This window comes from Caloenas nicobarica, unplaced genomic scaffold (genome assembly GCF_036013445.1).
Source record: "Caloenas nicobarica isolate bCalNic1 unplaced genomic scaffold, bCalNic1.hap1 Scaffold_387, whole genome shotgun sequence".
NCBI lineage: Eukaryota > Metazoa > Chordata > Aves > Columbiformes > Columbidae > Caloenas > Caloenas nicobarica.
Window position 1 is genome coordinate 1 of NW_027017376.1, and position 26,657 is coordinate 26,657.

General features: G+C 67.8%; 2 protein-coding genes and 1 pseudogene across 3 annotated transcripts in view; 1 reads left to right on the plus strand and 2 right to left on the minus strand.

Annotated features, from left to right (window-relative positions):
• Positions 1-168: 168 nt before the first annotated feature.
• LOC136002790 (mitogen-activated protein kinase kinase kinase kinase 1-like) lies at positions 169-19,844 on the plus strand (the record flags this gene model as incomplete). Its single annotated transcript, XM_065658016.1, is given in 31 exon segments — positions 169-202; positions 204-234; positions 346-365; positions 367-402; positions 1,528-1,575; positions 2,112-2,123; positions 2,125-2,155; positions 2,240-2,283; positions 2,285-2,313; positions 4,130-4,261; positions 5,139-5,201; positions 5,282-5,363; positions 7,234-7,309; positions 7,312-7,346; positions 8,080-8,147; positions 8,976-9,095; positions 9,183-9,206; positions 9,318-9,357; positions 9,781-9,864; positions 10,030-10,114; positions 10,827-10,897; positions 11,902-11,962; positions 12,051-12,153; positions 12,824-12,882; positions 14,159-14,262; positions 16,444-16,621; positions 17,790-17,858; positions 17,997-18,083; positions 18,701-18,771; positions 19,621-19,679; positions 19,775-19,844. Coding segments are annotated over 31 exon segments (2,026 nt in total), but the record flags the coding sequence as incomplete, so codon positions are not given.
• A 163-nt stretch (positions 19,845-20,007) lies between these two features.
• The window catches only part of RYR1 (ryanodine receptor 1), a 95,410-nt gene continuing 88,760 nt past the window's right edge, over positions 20,008-26,657 (minus strand). For both annotated transcript variants that reach the window (XM_065658018.1, XM_065658017.1), the window contains exons 89-98: positions 26,346-26,388; positions 26,106-26,236; positions 25,955-26,015; positions 23,997-24,143; positions 23,261-23,395; positions 22,883-23,039; positions 21,905-21,969; positions 21,711-21,811; positions 21,569-21,620; positions 20,008-20,201 (exon numbers count right to left, since the gene is read on the minus strand). In XM_065658018.1, coding sequence (XP_065514090.1) covers positions 20,106-20,201; positions 21,569-21,620; positions 21,711-21,811; positions 21,905-21,969; positions 22,883-23,039; positions 23,261-23,395; positions 23,997-24,143; positions 25,955-26,015; positions 26,106-26,236; positions 26,346-26,388 — 988 coding nt within the window. In that variant the 3' untranslated portion in view covers positions 20,008-20,105. The remainder of the gene's footprint in view (positions 20,202-21,568; positions 21,621-21,710; positions 21,812-21,904; positions 21,970-22,882; positions 23,040-23,260; positions 23,396-23,996; positions 24,144-25,954; positions 26,016-26,105; positions 26,237-26,345; positions 26,389-26,657) is intronic.
• On the minus strand, positions 24,424-24,542 carry LOC136002793 (5S ribosomal RNA; annotated as a pseudogene).

The following is a 26,657-nucleotide window of genomic DNA, read 5'->3' on the forward strand; positions in this document are numbered from 1 at the left end:
CCCCATTTCCCCCAGGTCCCCCCCAGTTCCCCCCAGTTCCCCCATTTCCCCCCAGGTTTCTCCCAGTCCCCCCCCACGGTCCCCCCAACACCCCCCAGACCCCCCAGTGCTCCCCAACCCCCCCACAAACCCCCCCATCTCTCCCTTGTGCCCCCAACCCCCCCCCAGGTGCAACAAGCTGTGGATCTGCATGGAGCTGTGCGGGGGGGGGGTCCCTGCAGGACATCTACCACGGTACGGGGGGGGGAACCCGAGGCGCGCGGTTGGGGGGGGATCCCAGATTTGGGGTGTCCCGTCCCCCACCCCGACCCCGTGCTGAGTCCCGTTTGCGCCCCCCCCCTGCAGTGACAGGGCCCCTCTCGGAGAGCTGCAATCGCCTACGTCTGCAGGGAGACCCTGGAGGTGGGGGCCCCCCCGGACACCCCCGGACCCCCCAGAACCTCCCGGGGACCCTCCAGAGCCCCTGGGAACCCCCAGAACCCCCCAGGACCCCCCCAGAGCCCCCTGCATCCCCCTGAGCCCCCAGGACCCCCCTGACCCCCCCATGACCCCCTGGGACCCCCCATGACCCCCTGGGACTCCCCCTGACCCCTTGGGACCCCCCAGACCCCCTCTGAACCCCTTGGACCCCCTGAGACCCCCCTGACCCGCCCAGGACCCCCTGGGACCCCCCCCGACCCCCCAGACCCCCTGGGACCCCCCCATGACCCCTGGGACCCCCCCAGAGCCCCTGGGAATCCCCCAGAACCCCCCGGGGACCCCCCCAGAGCCCCCTGCATCCCCCCTGAGCCCCCCCCAGGACCCCCTGACCCCCCCAGACCCCCCCAGACCCCCTGGGCCCCCCAGATGCCCTGGGACCCCCACAACCCCCTGGGACCCCCCCCAGGACCCCCCTGACCCCCCCAGGACCCCCTGGGACCCCCCGACCCCCTAGGACCCCCCTGACCCCCCAGATCCCTCTGGACCCCCCCACGACTCCCTTGGACCCCTGGGACCCCCTGACCCCCCAGACCCCCTGGGACCCCCCCATGACCCCCTGCGACCCCCCTGACCCCTTGGAACCCCCCAGACCCCCCTGACCCCCCCAGACCCCCTGGGACCCCCCCATGACCCTCTGGGAACCCCCCATGACCCCCTGGGACCCCCCCATGACCCTCTGGGACCCCCCAGACCCCCTGGGACCCCCCATGACCCTCTGGGACCCCCCTGAACCCTTGGGACCCCCCTGACCCCTCTGGAACCCCTTGGACCCCCTGGGACCCCCTGACCCCAGACCCCCTGGAACCCCCCATGACCCCCTGGGACCCCCCTGACCCCCCCAGCCCCCCTGGGACCCCCCTGACCCCTCCAGGACCCCCTGACCCCCCAGACCCCTCTGAACCCCTTGGACCCCCCAGGACCCCCACTGACCCCCCCCAGCCCCACCTTGGGACCCCCCAGGACCCCCCTGACCCCCCCCCAGCCCCCTCTGCCCCCCCCCCCCAAGAAAGCCCCCCCAGGCCTGACCCCCCCTCCCCATTCCCACAGGGACTCTCGTACCTGCACTCCCAGGGCAAGATCCACCGGGACATCAAGGTACGGGGGGGGGACACATTTTGGGGGGGGGGACACATTGGGGGGGTGTGTCACAAATTGGGGGGGGGGTGTCACAAATTGGGGGGGGGTGTCAGAAATTTGGGGGGGGGCACACACTTTGGGGGGGGTGTCACACATTGGGGGGGGTGTCACAAATTGGGGGGGGGGGGTGTCAGAAATTTGGGGGGGGGCACACACTTTGGGGGGGGACACATGGGGGGGGTGTCACAAATTGGGGGGGGTGTCAGAAATTTGGGGGGGGGCACATTGGGGGGGGTGTCACACATTGGGAGGGGTGTCCAAAATTTGGGGGGGGGGCACACACTTTGGGGGTGGGACACATTGGGGGGGTGTCAGAAATTTGGGGGGGACACACATTGAGGGGGGTGTCACACATTGGGGGGGGTGTCAGAAATTTGGGGGGGGGTGTCAGAAATTTGGGGGGGGGTGTCAGAAATTTGGGGGGGTGTCAGAAATTTGAGGGAGGGTGTCAGAAATTTGGGGGGGGGGTCCCGCTGAGCCCCCCCGTCCTGCAGGGAGCGAATATTCCTGATCAACGACAGCGGGGAGGTGAAGCTGGGTGAGTGGGGGGGAAACTGGGGGCTGGGGGGGGGGGCAGCAGGACCCCCCCCCCAAAAACCCTTCGTGTCCCCCCCCCCCAAAGCGGATTTCGGGATCGCGGCGCAGATCGGCGCCACCTTCGCCCGCCCGCATGTCGTTCATCGGGACCCCGTACTGGTGAGGCGGGGGTCCCCCCAATCCCCCCAGTGGCCCCCAGTTTCCTCCAGTGGCCCCCAGTGTCCCCAGTGTCCCCAGTGCTTCCCAGTGTCCCCAATTCCCTCAGTTCCCCCCAGTCCCCCCAGTGTCCCCAGTTCCCCCCAGTCCCCCCAGTGCCCCCCCAGTCCCCCCAGTTCCCCCCAGTGCCCCCCCAGTCCCCCCAGTCCCCCCAGTTCCCCCCAGTGCCCGCAGTGCTCCCCAGTGCTCCCCAGTTCCCCCCAGTGCCCCCCCAGTGCCCCCAGTCCCCCCAGTTCCCCCAGTCCCCCCAGTGTCCCCAGTGCCCCCCAGTTCCCCCAGTTCCCCCAGTGCCCCCAGTGACCCCAGTGACCCCAGTGTCCCCCAGTTCCCCCAGTCCCCCCAGTTCCCCCAGTCCCCCAGTGTCCCCAGTCCCCCCAGTCCCCCAGTTCCCCCCAGTGCCCGCAGTGCTCCCCAGTGCTCCCCAGTTCCCCCCAGTGCCCCCCCAGTGCCCCCAGTCCCCCAGTTCCCCCCAGTCCCCCCAGTGTCCCCAGTGCCCCCCAGTTCCCCAGTTCCCCCAGTGCCCCCAGTGACCCCAGTTCCCCCAGTCCCCCCAGTTCCCCCAGTCCCCCCAGTTCCCCCCAGTCCCCCCAGTGTCCCCAGTCCCCCCAGTCCCCCCAATGCCCCCCAGTGTCTCCAGTCCCCCCAGTCCCCCCAGTGTCCCCAGTGCCCCCCAGAGCCCCCCAGTGCCCCCAGTCCCCCAGTGCCCCCAGTGTCCCCAGTCCCCCCAGTTCCCCCAGTTCCCCCATTGCCCTCAGTGACCCCATTTCCCCCAGTGCCCCCCAGTGCCCCCAGTGCCTCCAGTGTCCCCAGTGCCCCCAGTCCCCCCAGTTCCCCCCAGTTCCCCCAGTGCCCCAGTGCCCCCAGTGACCCCATTTCCCCCAGTGCCCCCAGTCCCCCCAGTGCCTCCAGTGTCCCCAGTGCCCCCAGTTCCCCCAGTGCCCCCAGTGCCCCGCAGTGTCCCCAGTGCCCCCCAGTGCCCCCAGTCCCCAGTGCCCCCAGTGTCCTCAGTCCCCCCAGTTCCCCAGTTCCCCATTGCCCCAGTGACCCCATTTCCCCCAGTGCCCCCCAGTGCCTCCAGTGTCCCCAGTGCCCCCAGTCCCCCCAGTTCCCCCAGTTCCCCAGTCCCCCCAGTTCCCCCCAGTTCCCCCAGTTCCCCCAGTGCCCCCAGTGACCCCATTTCCCCCAGTGCCCCCAGTCCCCCCAGTGCCTCCAGTGTCCCCAGTGCCCCCAGTTCCCCAGTGCCCCCAGTGCCCCAGTGCCCCCAGTCCCCCCAGTGCCCCCAGTGTCCCCCAGTGCCCCCAGTCTCCAGTGCCTCCAGTGTCCCCAGTGCCCCCAGTTCCCCCCAGTGCCTCCAGTGTCCCCAGTGCCCCCAGTGCCCCCAGTCCCCCCAGTTCCCCCAGTTCCCCCAGTGCCCCCAGTCCCCCAGTGTCCCCCAGTGTCCCCAGTTCCCCCAGTTCCCCCAGTTCCCCCAGTGCCTCCAGTGCCCCCAGTCCCCCCAGTGCCCCCCCAGTTCCCCCAGTGCCCCCAGTGCCCCCCAGTGCCCCCAGTGTCCCCCCAGTTCCCCCAGTGTTCCCAGTGCCCCCAGTGCCCCCAGTTCCCCCCAGTTCCCCCAGTGTTCCCAGTGCCCCCAGTGCCCCCAGTTCCCCCAGTGCCCCCCCCAGTGTGTGGGGGGCTGGGCTGCTGGGGGTCCTGGGGTGCGTGTGGGGGGGCCACGGGGCGGGTTGCGGGGGGGCCGCTCCTCAGTGCCCCCCCGGCCCAGGATGGCCCCCGAGGTGGCGGCGGTGGAGCTGAAGGGGGGGTACAACGAGCTGTGCGACGTCTGGTCCGTGGGCATCACGGCGCTGGAGCTGGCGGAGCTGCAGCCCCCCCTGTTCGACCTGCACCCCCTGCGGTGAGCGGGACCCCCGCACCCGGGGGGGCACCCTGACACCCCCAGAGCCCCAGCACCTGCGGGGGGACACCCTGACACCCCCAGCACCCATCAGTTGGGGGGAAACCCTGACACCCCCCAGCACCCACTGGTTTTGGGGGGGACACCCCCCAGCACCCATTGCTTGGGGGGGACACCCTGACACCCCCTGGCACCCATTAGTTGGGGGGTCACCCTGAAACCCCCCGGCACCCATTGCTTGGGGGGGACACCCTGACACCCCCCGGCACCCATTAGTTGGGGGGTCACCCTGACACCCCCCAGCACCCATTGGTTGGGAGGGGGACACCCTGACACCCCCCAGCACTCATTAGTTGGGGGGACACCCTGACACCCCCAGCACCCATTGGTTTTGGGGGGTACACCCTCCAGCACCCATTGGTTTTGGGGGGGACACCCTGACACCCCCAGAGCCCCAGCACCTGGGGGGGGACACCCTGACACCCCCCAGCACCCATCAGTTGGGGGGTCACCCTGACACCCCCCAGCACCCCATTGGTTTTGGGGGGTACACCCTCCAGCACCCATTGGTTGGGGGGGACACCCTGACACCCCCCAGCACCCATTGGTTTTGGGGGGGACACCCCCCAGCACCCATTGGTTGGGGGGGACACCCTGACACCCCCGGCACCCATTAGTTGGGGGGTCACCCTGAAACCCCCCGGCACCCATTGGTTGGGAGGGGGACACCCTGACACCCCCCAGCACCCACTGGTTTTGGGGGGGACACCCTGACCTCCCCTGCCCCCCAGCACCCATTGGTTGGGGGGGGACACCCTGACACCCCCCAGCACCCACTGGTTTTGGGGGGGACACCCTGACCCCCCCTGCCCCCCAGGGTGCTGTTCCTGATGTCCAAGAGCGGGTACCAGCCCCCCAAGCTGAAGGACAAGGCCAAGTGGTGAGTGGGGGGCAGCGGGGGTGCCGCCCCCCCAGGGGACCCCCCCATGTCCCCATGTCCCCTCACTGTGCCCCCCCCAGGTCGCCCTCCTTCCACAACTTCGTCAAAGTGACGCTGACCAAGAACCCCAAGAAACGGCCCAGCGCCGCCAAGCTGCTCAGCGTGAGCCCCCGGGACCCCCGCGCCCCTTGGCCCCGTCCCACGTCCCCACGTCCCCACGTCCCCACGTCCCCACGTCCCCATGTCCCCATGTCCCCATCCCCACATCCCCACATCTCCACATCCCCACATCCCCATGTCCCCGTCCCCTTGTCCCAGTCCCACATCCCCATGTCCCCATCCCCACATCCCCGCGTCCCCATGTCCCAACGTCCTCATGTCCCCGTCCCCTTGTCCCCATCCCCACATCCCCACATCTCCACATCCCCACATCTCCATGTCCCCGTCCCCTTGTCCCTGTCCCACATCCCCATGTCCCCATCCCCCACATCCCCGCGTCCCCATGTCCCAATGTCCCCATGTCCCCGTCCCCTTGTCCCCATCCCCACATCCCCACGTCCCCGTGTCCCGATGTCCCCATGTCCCAACATCCCCATGTCCCCATGTCCCCGTCCCCTTGTCCCCATCCCCACATCCCCACATCCCCATGTCCCCGTCCCCTTGTCCCCATCCCCACATCCCCACGTCCCCGTGTCCCAATGTCCCCATGTCCCAACATCCCCATGTCCCATGTCCCCGTCCCCTTGTCCCCAGCCCCACATCCCCACGTCCCCGTGTCCCAATGTCCCCATGTCCCAACGTCCCCACGTCCCCACATCCCCATGTCCTGTCCCCTTGTCCCCGTCCCAGGTCCCCATGTCCCCGTCCCCTTGTCCCCGTCCCACGTCACCACGTCCCCACATCCCCATGTCCCTGTCCCCTTGTCCCCGTCCCATGTCCCCATGTCCCCGTCCTCTTATCCCTGTCCCACATCCCCACATCCCCATGTCCCAACGTCCCCATGTCCCCATGTCCCCGTCCCCTTGTCCCCGTCCCACGTCCCCATGTCCCCATGTCCCTGTCCCACATCCCCACGTCCCCACGTCCCCATGTCCCAACGTCCCCATGTCCCAACGTCCGCATGTCCCTGTCCCCTTGTCCCCGTCCCACATCCCCACGTCCCCATGTCCCCATCCCCACATCCCCACATTCCCACATCCCCACATCCCCATGTCCCCATCGCCTTGTCCCCGTCCCTTGTCCCCATGTCCCCATGTCCCTGTGTCCCTGTCCCCTTGTCCCCGTCCCACGTCCCCATGTCCCCATCCCCACATCCCCACATCCCCATGTCCCCATGTCCCCACGTCTCCATGTCCCTGTCCCCATCCCCACGTCCCCATGTCCCCCTGTCCCCATGTCCCCATCCCCACATCCCCATGTCCCACTCCCCATGTCCCCATCCCCACATCTCCACGTCCCCATGTCCCCATGTCCCCTGTGTCCCCGTCCCCATGTCCCCATCCCACATCCCCATGTCCCCATGTCCTGTCCCCATGTCCCCATCCCCACATCCCATGTCCACATGTCCCCATGTCCCCCTCCCCATGTCCCCATGTCCCACATCTCCATGTCCCTGTCCCCATCCCCATGTCCCCATGTCCCCCTCCCCATGTCCACATCCCCACATCCCCATGTCCCCGTCCCCTTGTCCCCATCCCATGTCCCCATGTCCCCATGTCCCTGTCCCCATGTCCCCATCCCCACGTCCCCATGTCCCCCTCCCCATGTCCCCATCCCCACGTCCCCATGTCCACATGTCCCCATCCCCATGTCCCTTGTCCCCATCCCCACGTCCCTGTGTCCCCATGTCCCATGTCCCCATCCCCATGTCCCTTGTCCCCATCCCCACGTCCCTGTGTCCCCATGTCCCGTGTCCCCATCCCCATGTCCCGGTGTCCCTGTCCCCACGTCCCGTGTCCCGGTGTCCCCGTCCCCATGTCCCCATGTCCCCGGTGTCCCTGTCCCCACGTCCCGTGTCCCGTGTCCCGCCCAGCACCAGTTTGTGGCTCAGCCGGGGCTGGCTCGGACCCTCACCCTGGAGCTGCTGGACAAGCTGCGGGACCCCGAGCGGCTGCGGGGGGAGACCCCGAGGAGGAGGAGCCCGAGGTGGGGGCACTGGGGCGGACTGGGATGGACTGGGAGCACTGGGACGGACTGGGAGGAACTGGGATGGCCTGGGATGGACTGAGAGCACTGGGATGGACTGGGAGGGACTGGGACGGACTGGGAGGAACTGGGATGGACTGGGATGGACTGGGAGCACTGGGATGGACTGGGAGGGACTGGGAGGGACTGGGACAGACTGGGAGCAATGGGACGGACTGGGGGCACTGGGACAGACTGGGGGCACTGGGTGGGACTGGGATGGACTGGGAGCACTGGGGCGGACTGGGAGCACTGGGACGGACTGGGAGCCCTGGGAGGGACTGGGAGCACTGGGACGGACTGGGATGGACTGGGAGGGACTGGGGGCACTGGGAGGGACTGGGATGGACTGGGATGGACTGGGGGCACTGGGATGGACTGGGGGCACTGGGACGGATTGGGACGGACTGGGAGCACTGGGATGAACTGGGAGCACTGGGAGGGACTGGGACGGACTGGGAGCACTGGGAGGGACTGGTATGGACTGGGGGCACTGGGACGGATTGGGACGGACTGGGATGGACTGGGATGGACTGGGAGCACTGGGAGAGACTGGGATGGACTGGGAGGGACTGGGATGGACTGGGAGGGAGTAGGGGCACTGGGAGGAACTGGGACGGACTGGGAGGGACTGGGGGCACTGGGAGCACTGGGCGGGGGCACTGGGCCCCCTGTGTCAGCCCCGGTCTCGCAGCCGCCCCCCCCCGTGCCCCAACGGATCCAGTGCAGCCAGCGGCCCCCCCGCGCCGGCCCCCGCCGTGAGTGTCCCCCGTGTCCCCCATGTCCCCCCATGTCCCTCATGTCCCCCATATCCCCCCATATCCCCCCACGTCCCCCCAATATCCCCCCATGTTCCCCCGTGTCCCCATGTCCCCACATCCCCTGTGTCCCCATGTTCCCCTATGTCCCCATGTCCCCGTGTCCCCAATGTCCCCCATGTCCCCACATTCCCTCTCCCCCCCACGTCCCCGTGTCCCCATGTCCCTGTGTCCCCGTGTCCCCCATGTCCCCACATCCCCTGTCCCTCCCCTGTCCCCCCATGTCCCCTGCGTCCCCCCATGTCCCCGTGTCCCCCCATGTCCCCGTGTCCCCCCATGTCCCCATGTCCCTGTGTCCCCCATGTCCCCACATCCCCTGTCCCTCCCATGTCCCCATGTCCCCCATGTCCCCCCATGTCCCCCATGTCCCCCCATGTCCCCGTGTCTCTGTGTCCCCGTGTCCCCCATGTCCCCACATCCCCTGTCCCTCCCGTATCTCCCATGTCCCCCCGTGTCCCCATGTCCCCGTGTCCCCCATGTCCCCCATGTCCCCACATCCCCTGTCCCTCCCATGTCCCCATGTCCCCCCATGTCCCCCCGTGTCCCCCCACGTCCCTGTGTCCCCCATGTCCCCCATGTCCCCACATCCCCTGTCCCTCCCCTGTCCCCCCATGTCCCCTGCGTCCCCCCATGTCCCCGTGTCCCCCCATGTCCCCATGTCCCTGTGTCCCCCATGTCCCCACATCCCCTGTCCCTCCCATGTCCCCCGTGTCCCCCGTGCCCCGCCATGTCCCCACGTCCCCCCATGTCCCTGTGTCCCCTGTCCCCGCAGTGCACACCCTGGGCAGGCGGCAGGATCGGGCCCCCCCGCCCCCCCGCTCCCCGGACCCCCCCCGCACGGGGCCCCCCCGTCCGACGACGACGACGACGACGATTACGACGACGTGGACATGTGGGTGACACCGGCCCCCCTGTCCCCTCCCCGTGTCCCCCCGTGTCCCCCCCCCCGTCTCACGCACCTCCTCTCTGCCCCCCCCAGCCCCGGCTGCTGGGACCCCCACAGGTACCGGCCCGTGGCCCCCGCCCCCAAAATTGGGGACCCCCCCCACCCCCCAAAATTGGGGACCCCCCCCCATTGTGTCCCCCCCGCCCCGACACCGCGCTCTGTCCCCAGTGCCGCGCTGCCCGACGTGCCCCCCCCGCTGCCCCCCAAGGTGAGTCCCAAACTGGGGGGGACATCCCCCCAAACTGGGGATCCCAGTCCCAAACTGGGGGGGACACCAGTCCCAAACTGGGGGTGTCCTGTCCCAAACTGGGGGTTTCCCATCCCAAACTGGGGATCCCAGTCCCAAACTGGGGGGGACACCAGTCCCAAACTGGGGATCCCTGTCCCAAACTAGGGGTTTCCCATCCCAAACTGGGGGGGACACCAGTCCCAAACTGGGGATCCCTGTCCCAAAATGGGGGGACACGAGTCCCAAACTGGGGGGGGACACCAGTCTCAAACTGGGGGTTCCCCATCCCAAACTGGGGGTTCCCCGTCCCAAACTAGGGATCCCAGTCCCAAACTGGGGATCCCCGTCCCAAACTGGGGGGACACCAGTCCCAACCTGGGGTGCCCCCGTGTCCCCCCCAAGCCCAAGTTCCGGACGGGCTCTGCCGAGGCCCCCCCCGAGGACCCCCCGGTGCTGCCCCCCAAGACGGAGAAGCCGCGCAGAGCGGTGAGCGCCCCCCATGTCCCCCCCACCTTGTCACCCCATTGTCCCCAAACCTCATCGCCCCCCCTGTGGACAATGCGGGGGGCCCCCCCCGAGGCCACACGTGGGTGCTGGGGTGGGGGGGACACCCCAATTCTGACCCCACCCCCTGTACCCCCCCCCCCCCAGGAGGGGTCCCTGTTCCGGAAGGTGTTCGAGGGGTGTCCCCTGCGGGTGACAGCGACGGCCACCTGGACACCCCCTGGGACACAGGGTGGGGACATGGGGGGCACTGGGGCGTGGGGGGGCACTGGGGACATGGGGGACATTGGGGACATTTGGGGCACTGGAGACATGGTGGGCATTGGGGACACAGAGGGGACACTGGGGACATGGGGGAATTGGGGACATGGGGGACATTGGGGACATTGGGGACACTGGGGGCACTGGGGACACGGTGGGGACATTGGGGGCACTGGGGACATTGGGGACATTGGGGCACTGGGGACATGGAGGGCACTGGGGACATGGGGGGCACTGGGGACATTGGGGCACTGGGGACATTGGGGACATTGGGGGCACTGGGGACATGGGCGGCACTGGGGACATTGGGGCACTGGGGACATTGGGGACATTGCGGGCACTGGGGACATGGGGGGCACTGGGGACATGGGGGCCACTGGGGACACAGGGTGGGGACATTGGGGCATTGGGGAGATTGGGGGCACTGGGGACACAGGGTGGGGACATTGGGGCATTGGGGACATTGGGGGCACTGGGGACACAGGGTGGGGACATTGGGGCATTGGGGACATTGGGGGCACTGGGGACACGGGGGGAATTTGGGCCATTGGGCGGGTTGGGGACATGGGGGGGGTCACTGGGGACACGGGGGGGTCGCTGGGGCCACTGTGGTGCCTCAGGGCCGTGGGGGGAGGGCAGGACGGGGGGGGACACGCGCTCAGTGTCCCCGTGTCCCCCCCCAGAGCCGCAGCTGATCCTGGGGGCAGAGGAGGGGATCTTCACCCTGAACCGCAGCGAGGCCACCATGGAGCTGGTGGGGGGTCCGGGGGGGTCCTGGGGGTCTGGGGGTCCTGGGGGTCTGGGGAGTCTGGGGGTCTGGGGGGGTCCTGGGGGTCTGGGGGTTTCGGGGGTCCTGGGGGTCTGGGGAGTCTGGGGGTTTGAGGGGTCTTGGGGGGGACCTGGGGGTCCGGGGGGTCCTGGGGGTCTGGGGGGTCCTGGGGGTCTGGGGGGGTCCTGGGGGTCTGGGGGGTCTGGGGGTTTGAGGGGTCCTGGGGGGGACCTGGGGGTCCGGGGGGTCCTGGGGGTCTGGGGATCCTGGGGGTCTGGGGGGGTCCTGGGGGTCTGGGGGGTCCTGGGGGTCTGGGGAGTCTGGGGGTTTGAGGGGTCCTGGGGGGGTCCTGGGGGTCTGGGGGGGTCCTGGGGGTCTGGGGGGTCCTGGGGGTCTGGGGAGTCTGGGGGTTTGAGGGGTCCTGGGGGGGACTTGGGGGTCTGGGGGGTCCTGGGGGTCCTGGGGGTCTGGGGAGTCTGGGGGTTTGAGGGGTCCTGGGGGGGACCTGGGGGTCCGGGGGGTCCTGGGGGTCTGGGGGGGTCCTGGGGGTCTGGGGAGTCTGGGGGTTTGAGGGGTCCTGGGGGGGACTTGGGGGTCTGGGGGGTCCTGGGGGTCCTGGGGGTCTGGGGAGTCTGGGGGTTTGAGGGGTCCTGGGGGGGACTTGGGGGTCTAGGGGGGTCCTGGGGGTTTGAGGGGTCCTGGGGGGGACTTGGGGGTCTGGGGGGTCCTGGGGGTCCTGGGGGTCTGGGGAGTCTGGGGGTTTGAGGGGTCCTGGGGGGGACTTGGGGGTCTAGGGGGGTCCTGGGGGTCTGGGGGGGGTCTTTGGGGGGCTTGTGGGGAGGTCTGGGAGGGGGATGGTGAGTGGGGCTGGGGGGGCTCTGGGTGGGGCCTGGGGGGTTTGGGGGGGCCTGAGAGCTCCTGGGGGGTCCTGGGGGTTTGGGGGAGTCTGGGGAGGTCCTGGGGGGTCCAGCCCCCTGACCCCCCCCCAGCTGTACCACAGCCGCACCTCCTGGCTCTGCTGCATCGGCGACGTCCTCGTGTCCATCTCGGGTGAGGGGGGGGAACCGGGGGGCTCGGGGGGGGGGTGGCCACCCCCAGACTCTCGCTGACCGCCCCCCCCCCCGCCCAAAACCCGCAGGGAAGACCCCCCAGCTCTACTGCCACAGCCTGGGGGGGCTGCACGAGCAGAGCAGGAGGGAGCGCCCGGGGGGGCACATGGGCCCCCCCCGCCTGCTGCCCAGGTAACGGGGACCCCCGGACCCCCCCAGATCCCCCAGAAACCCCCCCAACCCCCCCATCCTGCTCCACATATAACGGGGACTCCCAGACCCCCCCATCCCGCTGCCTGTGTAATGGGGACCCCCAGACCCCCCCAGACCCCCCCATCCCGCTGCCCAGGTAATGGGGACCCCCAGACCCCCCCAGACCCCCCCATCCCGCTGCCCAGGTAATGGGGACCCCCAGACCCCCCCAGACCCCCCCATCCCGCTGCCTGTGTAATGGGGACCCCCAGACCCCCCCCAGACTCCCCCCATCCCGCTGCCTGTGTAATGGGGACCCCCAGACCCCCCCCAGACCCCCCCATCCCGCTGCCCAGGTAATGGGGACCCCCAGACCCCCCCAGACTCCCCCATCCCGCTGCCCAGGTAATGGGGACCCCCAGACCCCCCCAGACCCCCCCATCCCGCTGCCTGTGTAATGGGGACCCCCAGACCCCCCCCAGACCCCCCCATCCCGCTGCCCATATAACGGGGACCCCCAGACCCCCCCATCCCGCTGCCTGTGTAATGGGGACCCCCCAGACCCCCCCAGACCCCCCCATCCCGCTGCCCATGTCCTGCGCTCCCCCCCAGCCGTGGGGCACGAGGGGGGTCTGGGGGTCCCCATTTGTGTGTGTCCCCCCCCCACCAGGAGAAACGTCACCTCCACCAAGATCCCCGACACCAAGGGCTGCCGGACCTGCTGCGTGGGTGCGTGGGGGGGACAGCGCCGCTTGGGGGGGACAGCGCGCTTTGGGGGGACAGCGCGCTTTGGGGGGACAATGTGGTTTGGGGGACAAAGTGGTTTGGGGGGACAATGTGGTTTGGGGGGGACAGCGTGGTTTGGGGGACAATGTGGTTTGGGGGGACAAAGTGGTTTGGGGGGACAAGGCAGTTTGGGGGGACAAAGTGGTTTGGGGGGACAATGTGGTTTGGGGGACAAGGCGGTTTGGGGGGACAATGTGGTTTGGGGCGGACAGCGTGGTTTGGGGGACAATGTGGTTTGGGGGGACAAAGTGATTTGGGGGGACAAGGCAGTTTGGGGGGACAAAGTGGTTTGGGGGGACAATGTGGTTTGGGGGACAATGTGGTTTGGGGGGACAAGGCGGTTTGGGGGGACAAAGTGGTTTGGGGGGACAACGTGGTTTGGGGAGACAGCACGGTTTGGGGGGACAATGTGGCTTGGGGGACAATGTGGTTTGCGGGGAGAAGGCGGTTTGGGGGGGACAGTGTGGTTTGGGGGGACAATGTGGTTTGGGGGGACAAGGCGGTTTGGGGGGACAAAGTGGTTTGGGGGGACAATGAGGTTTGAGGGGACAAGGCGGTTTGGGGGACAAAGTGCTTCGGGGGGGACAACGCAGTTTGGGGGGCAATGCGGTTTGGGGGGGACAGCGCGGTTTGGGGGGACACGAGGGGTGCTGGGGAGGTCTGACAGGGTGTCCCCCGTGTCCCCAATGTCCCCAATGCCCCCAGTGTCCCCAGTGTCCCCATTGTCCCCGATGTCCCCATTGTCCCCATTGTCCCCAATGTCCCCGATGCCCCCAGTGTCCCAAATGTCCCCATTGTCCCCGATGTCCCCAGTGTCCCCATTGTCCCCGATCTCCACAATGTCCCTGATGTCCCCAATGTCTGCAATGTCCCTGATGTCCCTGCTGTCCCCAATGTCCCCATGTCCCCATCGTCCCTGCTGTCCCCCCTGTCCCCAATGTCCCCATGTCCCCATCATCCCTGCTGTCCCCACTGTCCCCAATGTTGCCATTGTCCCCGCTGTCCCCGCTGTCCCCAATGTCCCCATGTCCCCATTGTCCCCGCTGTCCCCAATGTCCTCATGTCCCCATTGTCCCCGCTGTCCCCAATGTCCCCATGTCCCCATCGTCCCTGCTGTCCCCACTGTCCCCAATGTCCCCGTCATCCCCGCTGTCCCCGCTGTCCCCATTGTCCCCATGTCCCCATTGTCCCCGCCGTCCCCAACGTGCCATGTCCCCAGCCCGGGACGCGCGCTCGGGGGGTCACTACCTGTGCGGGGCGCTGGACGCCGGGGTCGTGCTGCTCCAGTGGTACCAGCCGCTGCACAAGTTCATGCTGGTCAAGGTGACATTGGGGACCCCAAGGGACCCCCCGTCCCCGAGACCCCCCCGTCCCCAACAGACCCCCCCTGTCCCCAAGGGACCCCCCTGTCCCCAAGACCCCCCTGTCCCCAAGGGACCCCCCATCCCCAAGACCCACCCCATCCCCAACAGACCCCCCTGTCCCCAAGACCCCCCCGTCCCCAAGACCCCCCTGTCCCCAACAGACCCCCGTGTCCCCAAGGGACCCCCCTGTCCCCAAGACCCCCCGTCCCCAAGGGACCCCCCTGTCCCCAAGACCCCCCCATCCCCAAGACCCCCCCTGTCCCCAACAGACCCCCGTGTCCCCAAGGGACCCCCCTGTCCCCAAGACCCCCCGTCCCCAAGGGACCCCCCTGTCCCCAAGACCCCCCCATCCCCAAGACCCCCCCTGTCCCCAAGACCCCCCTGTCCCCAACAGACCCCCCTGTCCCCAAGACCCCCCCCGTCCCCAAGACCCCCCTGTCCCCAAGACTCCCCTGTCCCCAAGACTCCCCTGTCCCCAACAGACCCCCCCTGTCCCCAAGGGACCCCCCTGTCCCCAAGACCCCCCTGTCCCCAAGACCCCCCCCGTCCCCAAGACCCCCCTGTCCCCAACAGACCCCCACTGTCCCCAAGGGACCCCCCTGTCCCCAAGACCCCCCTGTCCCCAACAGACACCCCTGTCCCCAAGGGACCCCCCTGTCCCCAAGACCCCCACTGTCCCCAAGGGACCCACCTGTCCCCAAGATCCCCCTGTCCCCAACAGACCCCCCTGTTCCCAAGGGACCCCCCTGTCCCCAAGACCCTCCTGTCCCCAAGACCCGCCCTGTCCCCATCCCCACCCCCCTGTGCTGTGCTCCCGTGTCCCCACGGTGTCCCCGCGATGTCCCCACAATGTCCCCATGAGGTCCCCATGGTGTCCCCACAATGGGTCCCCATGTCCCCACGATGTCCCCATGAGGTCCCCATGGTGTCCCCGCGGTGTGTCCCCCATGTCCCCACGATGTCCCCATGAGGTCCCCAGGATGTCCCCACGATGCCCCCATGGTGTCCCCACAATGGGTCCCCATGTCCCCAGGATGTCCCCATGTCCCCACGATGTCCCCACAATGTCCCCACGGTGTTCCCGCAATGGGTCCACATATCCCCATGGTGTCCCCACGATGTCCCCACAATGTCCCTGCGGTGTGTCCCCATGTCCCCACGATGTCCCCATGAGGTCCCCACGGTGTCCCCATGATGTGTCCCCATGTCCCCACGATGTCCCCATGGTGTGTCCCCATGTCCCCGCGGTGTCCCCACAGTGTCCCCGCAATGGGCCCCCATATCCCCACGGTGTCCCCATGATGTCCCTACGATGTCCCCGTGGTGTGTCCCCATGTCCCCGCGGTGTCCCCGCGGTGTCCCTTCGATGGATCCCCATATCCCCACGGTGTCCCCACGATGTCCCCACGATGTCCCCGCGGTGTGTCCCCATGTCCCCGCGGTGTCCCCGCGGTGTCCCTTCGATGGATCCCCATATCCCCACGGTGTCCCCACGGTGTCCCCACGATGTCCCCGCGGTGTGTCCCCATGTCCCTACGATGTCCCCACGATGTCCCCATGGTGTGTCCCTATGTCCCCGCGGTGTCCCCGCGGTGTCCCTTCGATGGATCCCCATATCCCCACGGTGTCCCCACGGTGTCCCCGCGGTGTGTCCCCATGTCCCTATGATGTCCCCACGATGTCCCCATGGTGTGTCCCCATGTCCCCGCGGTGTCCCCACGGTGTCCCTTCGATGGATCCCCATATCCCCACGGTGTCCCCACGATGTCCCCACGATGTCCCCGCGGTGTGTCCCCATGTCCCCGCGGTGTCCCCACGGTGTCCCTTCGATGGATCCCCATATCCCCACGCTGTCCCCACGATGTCCCCACGATGTCCCCGCGGTGTGTCCCCATGTCCCCGCGGTGTCCCCACGGTGTCCCTTCGATGGATCCCCATATCCCCACGGTGTCCCCATGATGTCCCTACGATGTCCCCGTGGTGTGTCCCCATGTCCCCACGATGTCCCCACGGTGTCCCCATGGTGTGTCCCCATGTCCCCGCGGTGTCCCCACGGTGTCCCTTCGATGGATCCCCATATCCCCACGCTGTCCCCACGATGTCCCCGCGGTGTGTCCCCACGTCCCCGCGCTGTCCCCAGCACGTCGAGGTGCCGCTGCCGTCCCCGCTGCGGGTGTTCGAGCTGCTGGTGGCCCCCGGGGAGCTGTACCCCCACTTGTGCTTTGGGGTGCACCCCGGGCCCTCCCCCGCACGCCCCGTCCTGCTCCGCACCCTCAACCTCAACTCGCTCAGCTCCTGGTTCCATGACGACGGTTCGGGATTTGGGGGGGACCAGGGTTTGGGGGGGGACCCGGGGTTAGGGGGGGTCTGGGTTTGGGGGACCTGGGTTTGAGGGACTCAGGTTTGGGGGGACCTGGGTTTGGGGGACCCAGGGTTGGGGGGACTCGGGTTTGGGGGACTCGGGTTTGGGAGACTCGGGTTTGGGGGGACCCGGGGTTTGGGGGGTCTGGGTTTGGGGGACCCGGGGTTTGGGGGGTCTGGGTTTGGGGGGACCCGGGGTTTGGGGGATCCAGGGTTAGGGGGACTCGGGTTTGGGGGACTCGGGTTTGGGGGCCCCGGGGTTTGGGGGGTCTGGGTTTGGGGGACCTGGGTTTGGGGGGACCTGGGTTTGGGGGGACCCGGGGTTTGGGGGATCCAGGGTTAGGGGGACTTGGGTTTGGGGGGACCCGGGGTTTGGGGGACCTGGGTTTGAGGGACTCAGGTTTGGGGGACCTGGGTTTGGGGGACCCAGGGTTGGGGGGACTCGGGTTTGGGGGACTCGGGTTTGGGGGGTCTGGGTTTGGGGGACCCAGGGTTGGGGGGACTCGGGTTTGGGGGACTCGGGTTTGGGGGGACCCGGGGTTTGGGGGGTCTGGGTTTGGGGGACCTGGGTTTGAGGGACTCAGGTTTGGGGGGACCTGGGTTGGGGGGACCCAGGTTTGGGGGACTCGGGTTTGTGGGGGACCCGGGGTTTGGGGGGTCTGGGTTTGTGGGGGGACCCGGGGTTTGGGGGGGGTCCAGGGTTTTGGAGATCCGGGTTTGGGGGGACCCAGGTTTGGGGGACCCAGGGCTGGGGGGACCCGGGTTTGGGGGGACTTGGGTTTGGGGGGACTTGGGTTTGGGGGATCCAGGGTTGGGGGGACCCAGGGGGAGGTGGGGGGGGACCCAGGGTTTGGGGGGACCCAGATTTGGGGGACCTGGGTTTGGGGGGACTCAGAGGGAGCTGGGGGGGACCCAGGGCCTGGGAGGGGGTCCTGGGGGTCTGGGGGGGTCGTGAGTGGGTCTGGGGGGGTCCTGGGGCTCTGGGGCCCCCGGGTGATCCTGGGGAGGATTTTTGGGGTCCCTCACTTGGCTGGGGGTGCAGGGGGTTGATTGGTTGGGGTGTGTGTGTGTCCCCCCCGCCCCAAACTCACCGCTCTGTGTGTCCCCCCCACCCAGAGCCCCCCAACCCCCCCAACCCTGGCCCGGTGCAGGTGACACAACTGGACGGTGATTCCGTGCTGGTGCTGCTGGAGCGTGAGTCCGTCCGTCCGTCCGTCCGTCTGTCCGTCCGTCCGTCCGTCCGGGTGTCCGGCCACCCTGGGCGGGGGGTGTCCCGGGGAGGGGGGGGTTAACCCGCGTTGGGGTGTGTGTGTGTGTCCCCCCCAAACGCAGGGAGCGCGAGGCTGGTGACGCTGCAGGGAACCCCCGTTCGGGGGGTGACCCCCCACATCCCCTTCGACGTGGACGTGGAGGCCGTGGGTGCGTGGGGGGAATGGGGAGTGTGGTGGGGTGCGGGGGTGTTGGGGTGCGGGGGTGTTGGGGTGCAGGGGTGTTGGGGTGCAGGGGTGCTGGGGCATATGTTGGGGTGCGGGGGGTGTTGGGGTGGAGGGATGTGTTGGGGTGCGGGGGGATATATTGGGGTGGAGGGATGTGTTGGGGTGCGGGGGGTGTTGGGGTGTTGGGGTGCGGGGGGGTGTTCGGGTGCAGGGCTGTGTTGGGGTGCGGGGGGGTGTTGGGGTGCGGGGGGTGTTGGGGTGCGGGGGGTGTTGGGGTGCGGGAGGTGTTGGGGTGTGGGGGGGTGTTGGAGTGCAGGGCTGTGTTGGGGTGTGGGGGGGTGTTGGGGTGCTGGGCTGTGTTGGGGTGCAGGGCTGTGTTGGGGTGCGGGGGGATATGTTGGGGTGCGGGGGGGTGTTGGGGTGCAGGGGGATATGTTGGGGTGCGGGGGGGTATGTTGGGGTGCAGGGCTGTGTTGGGGTGCGGGGGGATATGTTGGGGTGCAGGGGCTGTTGGGGTGCGGGGGGTGTTGGGGTGCGGGGGGGGGTGTTGGGGTGCGGGGGGTGTTGGGGTGCGGGACGTGCCCGCTCGTGCCCCCCCAGCGCTGGCCCGCGGCTGCGTCCAGGCCTTCTGGCGGCACGGGGTGCAGGTCTGGGACCTGGGGGCCGCACAGGTGAGACCCCCCCCAGCACCCCCCAGCACCCCACAACCTCCCCAGCTCCCCCCATAACCCCCCAGCTCCCCAGAACCCCCCCAGAAACCCCCTCCAGAACCCCTCCAGCTCCCCACAGCCCCCCCATAACTCCCCCAGCACCCCATAACCCCCCAGGACCCCCATAACCCCCCCAGAACCCCCCAGCTCCCCATAACCCCCCAGGACCCCCATAACCCCCCATAACTCGCCCAGGACCCCATAATCCCCCATAACCCCTCCAGCTCCCCACAACCCCCCCATAACCCCCCCAGCTCCCCATAACCTCCCCATAACCCCCCCCAGGACCCCATAACCCCCCATAACCCCCCCCCCAGCTCTCCATAACCCCCCAGCTCCCCACAACCCCCCCATAACCCCCCCAGCACCCCCATAACCCCCCCATAATCCCATAACCCCCCCAGCTCCCCACAACCTCCCCATAGCCCCCCAGCTCCCCCCAACCCCCCCAGCACCCCCAGAACCCCCCCATAATCCCATAACCCCCCCAGCTCCCCCATAACCCCCCCCACAACCCCCCCAGCTCCCCCCAACTCCCCCAGCACCCCACAACCCCCCCGGCACCCCCATAACCCCCCCATAACCCCCCCAGCTCCCCCATAACCCCCCCCATAACCCCCCCAGCACCCCACAACCCCCCCATCACCCCATAACCCCCCCCCAGTGTCCCCCCCCCCCCCCCCAATACTTGGAACCCCAAACCCTTGGGGCGCAGAGACCCTGGTGACCCCCCTGTGAGGACCTCCCCCCCCCCCCCCCCCCCCAAAATTTGGGGACCCCCCCCAAATTTGGGGACCCCCCCTTGTCCAGCTGATCGAGGAGCTGCGGGACCCTCGCTGGACCTTCCGCCTGCTCAACAGCTCCCACAGGTACAAACTGGGGGGGGGGGCTCTGGGTGGGGGGGGTTCAAGGGGGCACCCCCCACCCTGACCCCCCCCCCCCACCACCATGTCCCCCCCCCCAGCACCCCAATTCTGGAGACGCGCCCCACGGATGACGCCAACGCTGCCAGCAACCTCTACATCCAGGGGTGACCCCCCCTCACCCCAAGGGACCCCCCCCCCCCCCCAAAGCAGCACCCCCAAAACCTCCCTCTTTTTGCTGAGAAATATTCGCACCCCAATAAAACCAAACCCCAAAGTGCCCCCAAAATCATTTTGGGGGGGGGGGGTAAGAAAGAGACGGGGGGGGGGTAGCGCCACTCTATGGGGTTTATTTGGGATGGGGACAAGCGGTGCCCCCCCCGCTGAGGATGAGGCACTTGGGGGGGGCGGTTTGGGGGTGCCGGGGGGGGGTCACCCCAGCTGATCCTCGTATTGTTTGCGGAAACAGTCGCCGGCGGGGAAGAAATCCCAGCAGCGCTCCTGGTACATCTTCCACACGTAGGACTCCTGGGGGGCCGGGGGGGTCGGGGGGGGGCCCAAAACCCCCCCATGGGCCATAGAGGCCCCCCCATGGTTCATACAGCCCCCCATGGGTCATAGAGCCCCCCCATGGCACATAGAACCCCCCCATGGTTCATACAGCCCCCCATGGCACATAGAACCCCCCATGGTCCATAGAGCCCCCCCATGGCACATAGAACCCCCATGGGCCATAGAGCCCCCCATGGCACATAGAGCCCCCCATGGCACATAGAGCCCCCCCATGGCACATAGAGCCCCCCATGGCACATAGAGCCCCCCCATGGGCCATAGAGCCCCCCCATGGCACATAGAACCCCCCATGAGCCATAGAGCCCCCCCATGGCACACAGAGCCCCCCCATGGGCCATAGAGCCCCCCATGGCACATAGAGCCCCCCATGGGCCATAGAGCCCCCCATGGCACATAGAACCCCCCCATGGTTCATACAGCCCCCCATGGCACATAGAGCCCCCCCATGGTCCATAGAGCCCCCCCATGGCACATAGAACCCCCCATGGGCCATAGAGCCCCCCCATGGCACATAGAGCCCCCCATGGGCCATAGAGCCCCCCATGGCACATAGAACCCCCCATGAGCCATAGAGCCCCCCCATGGCACACAGAGCCCCCCCATGGCACATAGAGCCCCCCCCATGGGCCATAGAGCCCCCCCATGGCACATAGAGCCCCCCCATGGGCCATAGAGCCCCCCCATGGCACATAGAACCCCCCCATGGGCCATAGAGCCCCCCCATGGTCCATAGAGCCCCCCATGGGTCATAGAGCCCCCCCATGGCACATAGAGCCCCCCCATGGTCCATAGAGCCCCCCATGGCACATAGAGCCCCCCCATGGTCCATGGAGCCCCCCATGGCACATGGAGCCCCCGCCATGGGCCACAGAGCCCCCCCATGGCACATAGAGCCCCCCATGGGCCATAGAGCCCCCCATGGTTCATAGAGCCCCCCCATGGCACATGGAGCCCCCCCATGGCACATAGAGCCCCCCATGGTTCATAGAGCCCCCCATGGGCCATAGAGCCCCCCAACGGCACATAGAGCCCCCCCATGGGCCATAGAGCCCCCCATGGCACATAGAGCCCCCCCCATGGCACATAGAGCCCCCCCATGAGCCATAGAGCCCCCCCCATGGGCCATAGAGCCCCCCATGGCACATAGAGCCCCCCCATGGGCCATAGAGCCCCCCATGGCACATAGAGCCCACCATGGCACATAGAGCCCCCCCATGGGCCATAGAGCCCCCCATGGCACATAGAGCCCCCCATGGGCCATAGAGCCCCCCATGGCACATAGAGCCCCCCATGGCACATAGAGCCCCCCATGGTCCCCTCACCTGCCCCGTGTGCTCCGTCTCGTCCTTATTGATCAGATACATCAGGAAGAACCTGGACCGGACACGGCGGGGGGGGGCAGCAGTCGGTGGGCGGAATTGGGGACCCCCCGGCCGCCCCCCCCGCCCCGGGCCCCCCCCTCACATATAATTCGCCAGGTTATGCTCCTCCAGCGTGTGGGTCTCGAACCCGTGGGGCGTCGTGTCGAAATAGTCGCTCCCGATGCCGCAGATGAAGCATTTTGTCTTGGGGGGGGGGGGGGGCATCATGGGGGGGGGTCAGGGGCCTCGTGTGACCCCCCCCGCCACCCTGTCCCCCCCGCGCTGGGGGTCACTCACCTCCATGTCCTCCTTCACCTGCTCCTGCTGGTCCCGCAGCTCCCCGAAAGCATCGATGATCAGACCTGGAAAGGGGGCCGGGGGGGGTCAGCGGGGGTCGAGACACCCCCCCCAGCCCCCCCACCATAGAGCCCCCCATGGGCCATAGAGCCCCCCCATGGCACATAGAGCCCCTCATGGCACATGGAGCCCCCCCATGGGCCATAGAGCCCCCCATGGCACATAGAGCCCCCCCCATGATCCATAGAGCCCCCCATGGCACATAGAGCCCCTCATGGCACATAGAGCCCCCCCATGGGCCATAGAGCCCCCCCCATGATCCATAGAGCCCACCATGGCACATAGAGCCCCCCCACGGCACATAGAGCCCCCCACGGTCCATAGAGCCCCCCATGGCACATAGAGCCCCCCCATGGCACATAGAGCCCCCCCATGGTCCATAGAGCCCCCCATGGCACATAGAGCCCCCCCATGGCACATAGAGCCCCCCATGGCACATAGAGCCCCCCCATAGGCCATAGAGCCCCCCCCATTATCCATAGAGCCCCTCATGGGCCATAGAGCCCTCCACGGCACATAGAGCCCCCCCATGGGCCATAGAGCCCCCCATGGCACATAGAGCCCCCCCATGGCACATAGAGCCCCCCCATGGGCCATAGAGCCCCCCCCATGGCACATGGAGCCCCCCCATGGTACATAGAGCCCCCCATGGCACATAGAGCCCCCCCCATGGCACATAGAGCCCCCCATGGTCCATAGAGCCCCCCATAGCACATAGAGCCCCCCCATGGTCCATAGAGCCCCCCCATGGCACATAGAGCCTCCCATGGGCCATAGAGCCCCCCCCATAGCACATAGAGCCCCCCCATGGTCCATAGAGCCCCCCCATGGCACATAGAGCCCCCCATGGGCCATAGAGCCCCCCCATGGCACATAGAGCCCCCCCACGGCACGGAGAGCCCCCGGGGGGGTCCCCACCCTGGATGATGGCCAGCAGGATGACGATGACGAAGAAGAAGAAGGTGATGTCGAAGACGACGCGGTACAGCTCGTAATCGTCCCCCGCCGGGTCCTCGATCTCGTCGCCGATGCCCCCCCCGGCCCGCACCCCCACGTACATGTGGAACAGGTAACACTGCGGGGGGGGGACACGCACATAAACAGGGCATCAGGGACCCCCCGGTTGCCCCCACAACGGCCCCCCCCCTCCCAAGAGAGCCCCAAAACCCTTGGAGGGACCCCAAGGGCCATCCCCGACACCCCCAGCTCTTCCGTAGGGACCCTGGGATGCTCCAGGACCCCCCCCATGGACCCCTCAGGGTCTCCCCAGGTATGTGCCCCCCCCACCCCACCGACCGTCATCATGTCGTCGCACTTCATGTCGGGCTCGTCCTCGTCCTCGCTCTTGTTGTAGAACTTGCGGAAGAAGTTAAAGGCCACCACGGTGTAGAGATAGACGACCACGGCCAGCAGCCCCACGGTCATGGCCAGCTTGCGGGGGGGGACACAGAGCATCAGTGTGGGGGGGGTGTATGTCCCCAGGATGCCCCCCCCCGGCTCCGTTTCCCCCCCCACAGCCCCAGGATCCAGTGCTGGCTCAGCCCACAGCACCAGGTGTTTCCCGCTGGTCTCCCATCCAAGCACTAACCGGGCCCGACCCTGCTTAGCTTCCAAGATCAGGATCCAGTGCTGGCTCAGCCCACAGCACCAGGTGTTCCCGGCTGGTCTCCCATCCAAGCACTAACCGGGCCCGACCCTGCTTAGCTTCCAAGATTGGGCATTCTCAGGGTGCCATAGTTGCATATATTATAAATATACATATATGTTCCTGATAGTATCTGAACTAAACCCTTTTTTCAAGGGCAGAGTGCAGGGCAGGAGAACCTCTCTGACCTACTGACCACCCCCCTTCTAATCCCCCCAGGTCCCATTGGCCTTCCTGGCCGCAAGGGCCCAGTGCTGGCTCAGCCCACAGCACCCAGTGTTCCCAGCTGGTCTCCCATCCAAGCACTAACCGGGCCCGACCCTGCTTAGCTTCCAAGACTGGGCATTCTCAGAGTGCTATGGTCGTATATATTATAAATATATACACCTGCTTGCCGTTGTGGGTGACGGAGGAGAGGATGGTGCGCAGGGTCTTCACCCCCATGGCGATGTCCAGCAGGTGGGAAGCGAAGAAGAAGTTGTTGTAGTGGCCCAGGAGGGACATGGCCATGTACCAGGTGAGGTAGAGGAAGGACTGGAGGGGGGGGACACAGAATCAATGTCAGGGATCGGGAGGGACCTCGGAAGATCGTCTGCTCCGGAGCAGGAACAGCCAGGTGAGGTTACACAGAACCAGGCGGGCTGGAATGTCTGCAGAGAAGGAGACTCCACAGCCTCCCCGGGCAGCCTGGGCCAGATGCGGCCTCCCCAGGGCAGAGCAGAGGGGCAGGAGAACCTCTGGACCTACTGACCACCCACTTCTAATCCCCCAGGTCCCATCAGCCTTCCTGGCCACAAGGGCCCAGTGCTGGCTCAGCCCCCAGCACCCCGTGTTCCCAGCTGGTCACCCATCCAAGTAGTAACCGGGCCCGACCCTGCTTAGCTTCCGAGATCAGATGAGATCAGGCATTGTCAGCGTGCTATGGCTGTATACAGACATGTATGTGTATATATATGTTCCTGAAGTATATCCTGATAGTATCTGAACTAAACCCACTTTTCAAGGGCAGAGCAGAGGGGCAGGAGAACCTCTGGACCTACTGACCACCCCCCTTCTAATCTCCCCAGGTCCCATTGGCCACAAGGGCCCAGTGCTGGCTCAGCCCACAGCACCCGGTGTTCCCAGCTGGTCTCCCATTCAAGTACTAACCGGACCTGACCCTGCTTAGCTTCTGAGGTCAGGTGTTCTCAGGGTGCCATGGCTGTATGTATTTTTTATATACATATATATTCCCCAAGTATATCCTGATAGTATCTGGATTAAACCCTTTTTTCCCCCAGGTCCCTTTTCACTGCTCTCCAACAGCTCGTTCCCCAACTTATACGGGAACCCAGGGTTGTTCCTGCCCAGATGCAACACTCTACACTTGCCTTTGTTGTGTTTAATTCAATTTTTCCCCTCCCAACCCTCCAGCCTGCCCAGGTCTCCGGATGGCAGCGCAGCCGCCCAGTGTCAGCCGCTCCTCCCAGTTTGGTGTCACCAGCAAACGGGGTGACAGTCGCTCTATCCCCTCACCCAAGTCGCTGGGGTTACCCCATGGCCTGGCACCCCCGCTTTGGGGGCTTGCACACCCCCAGCACCCCGGCATGTTCATCACACCAGGACCCCCCATCACCCCCGGACCCCCAACACCCCTGGACCCCCATCACTCCAGGACCCCCATCACCCCAGGACCCCCATTGCCCCAGGACCCCCATCACCCCCAGGACTCCCATCACCCCAGGACCCCCATCACCCCCAGACCCCCATCACCCCAGGACCCCCATCACCCCCAGACCCCCATCACCCCAGGACCCCCATCGCCCCCAGGACCCCCATCACCCCAGGACCCCCATTGCCCCCAGGACCCCCATCACCCCCAGGACCCCCATCACCCCAGGACCCCCATCACCCCAGGACCCCCATTGCCCCCAGGACCCCCATCACCCCCGGACCCCCAACACCCCCGGACCCCCATCACCCCAGGACCCCCATCACCCCCGGACCCCCCATCACCCCAGGACCCCCATCCCCCCAGGACCCCCATCACCCCCAGACCCCCCATCACCCCAGGACCCCCATTGCCCCCAGGACCCCCATTGCCCCCAGGACCCCCATCACCCCCAGGACCCCCCCATCACCCCCGGACTCCCATTGCCCCCAGGACCCCCATCACCCCCAGACCCCCATCTCCCCTGGACCCCCATCACCCCAGGACTCCCCCATCACCCCCAGACCCCCAACATCCCAGGACCCCCCCATCACCCCAGCACCAGGGATCCCACATCCCCACTGCTGGGGTTCCCACACCCCCAGACCCCCACCACTCCAACACCCCCATCACCTCGAGCCCCCCCCTCACTCACGTTATCGGTGAAGATGACCCCGAACTTCCAGATCTGGTACCTGATGTCGATGGATGTGATCCTGGCGGGGGGGGGGTGGGACACACACGGGGTGAGGATCCGGGGGGGGGACACACCCATCTCTGAGCCCCCCCCAGGACCCCCCACCCACCAGGTGAGCAGGGAGCTGTCGGGGGGGGGTTTCCTCTCCCCCTGCGCCCCGATGTCCAGGCTGGCCAGCTCCATCCCCAGCAGCTCCGCGATGCGCTCGCGCCCGTAGATGTCCCCGTATTTCTCCAGCACCTTGTTGGGGGGGACACGACCCCGGGGCGGGGGGACACACACACACACACTGCAGCCCCCCCTCTATGTGTGTGTCCCCCCAACCCGGGGCTGCAGGACCCCCCCTCACCTTCCTCTTGACGAACTTGTCCCAGTAGTTGCTGGGGAAGGACCTGAGGGGGTGGGGGGGGGCAGCGTTGGTCAGGGCCCCCCCAGCCCCCCAGGACCCCCCAGAACCCCCCAGGACCCCCCCAGGCCCCCCCAGGCCCCCCCCTCACTGGGCGTTGAGCACCAGCCGGTCCCACTGCCCCCCCAGACCCACAGAGCCCCCCAGACCCCCTCAGGGCCCCCCAGACCCCCCCAGGACCTCCCCAGACCCCCAGACCCCCCCAGGCCCCCCAGGCCCCCCTAGACGCCCCCAGGACCCCCCCAGACCCCCAGA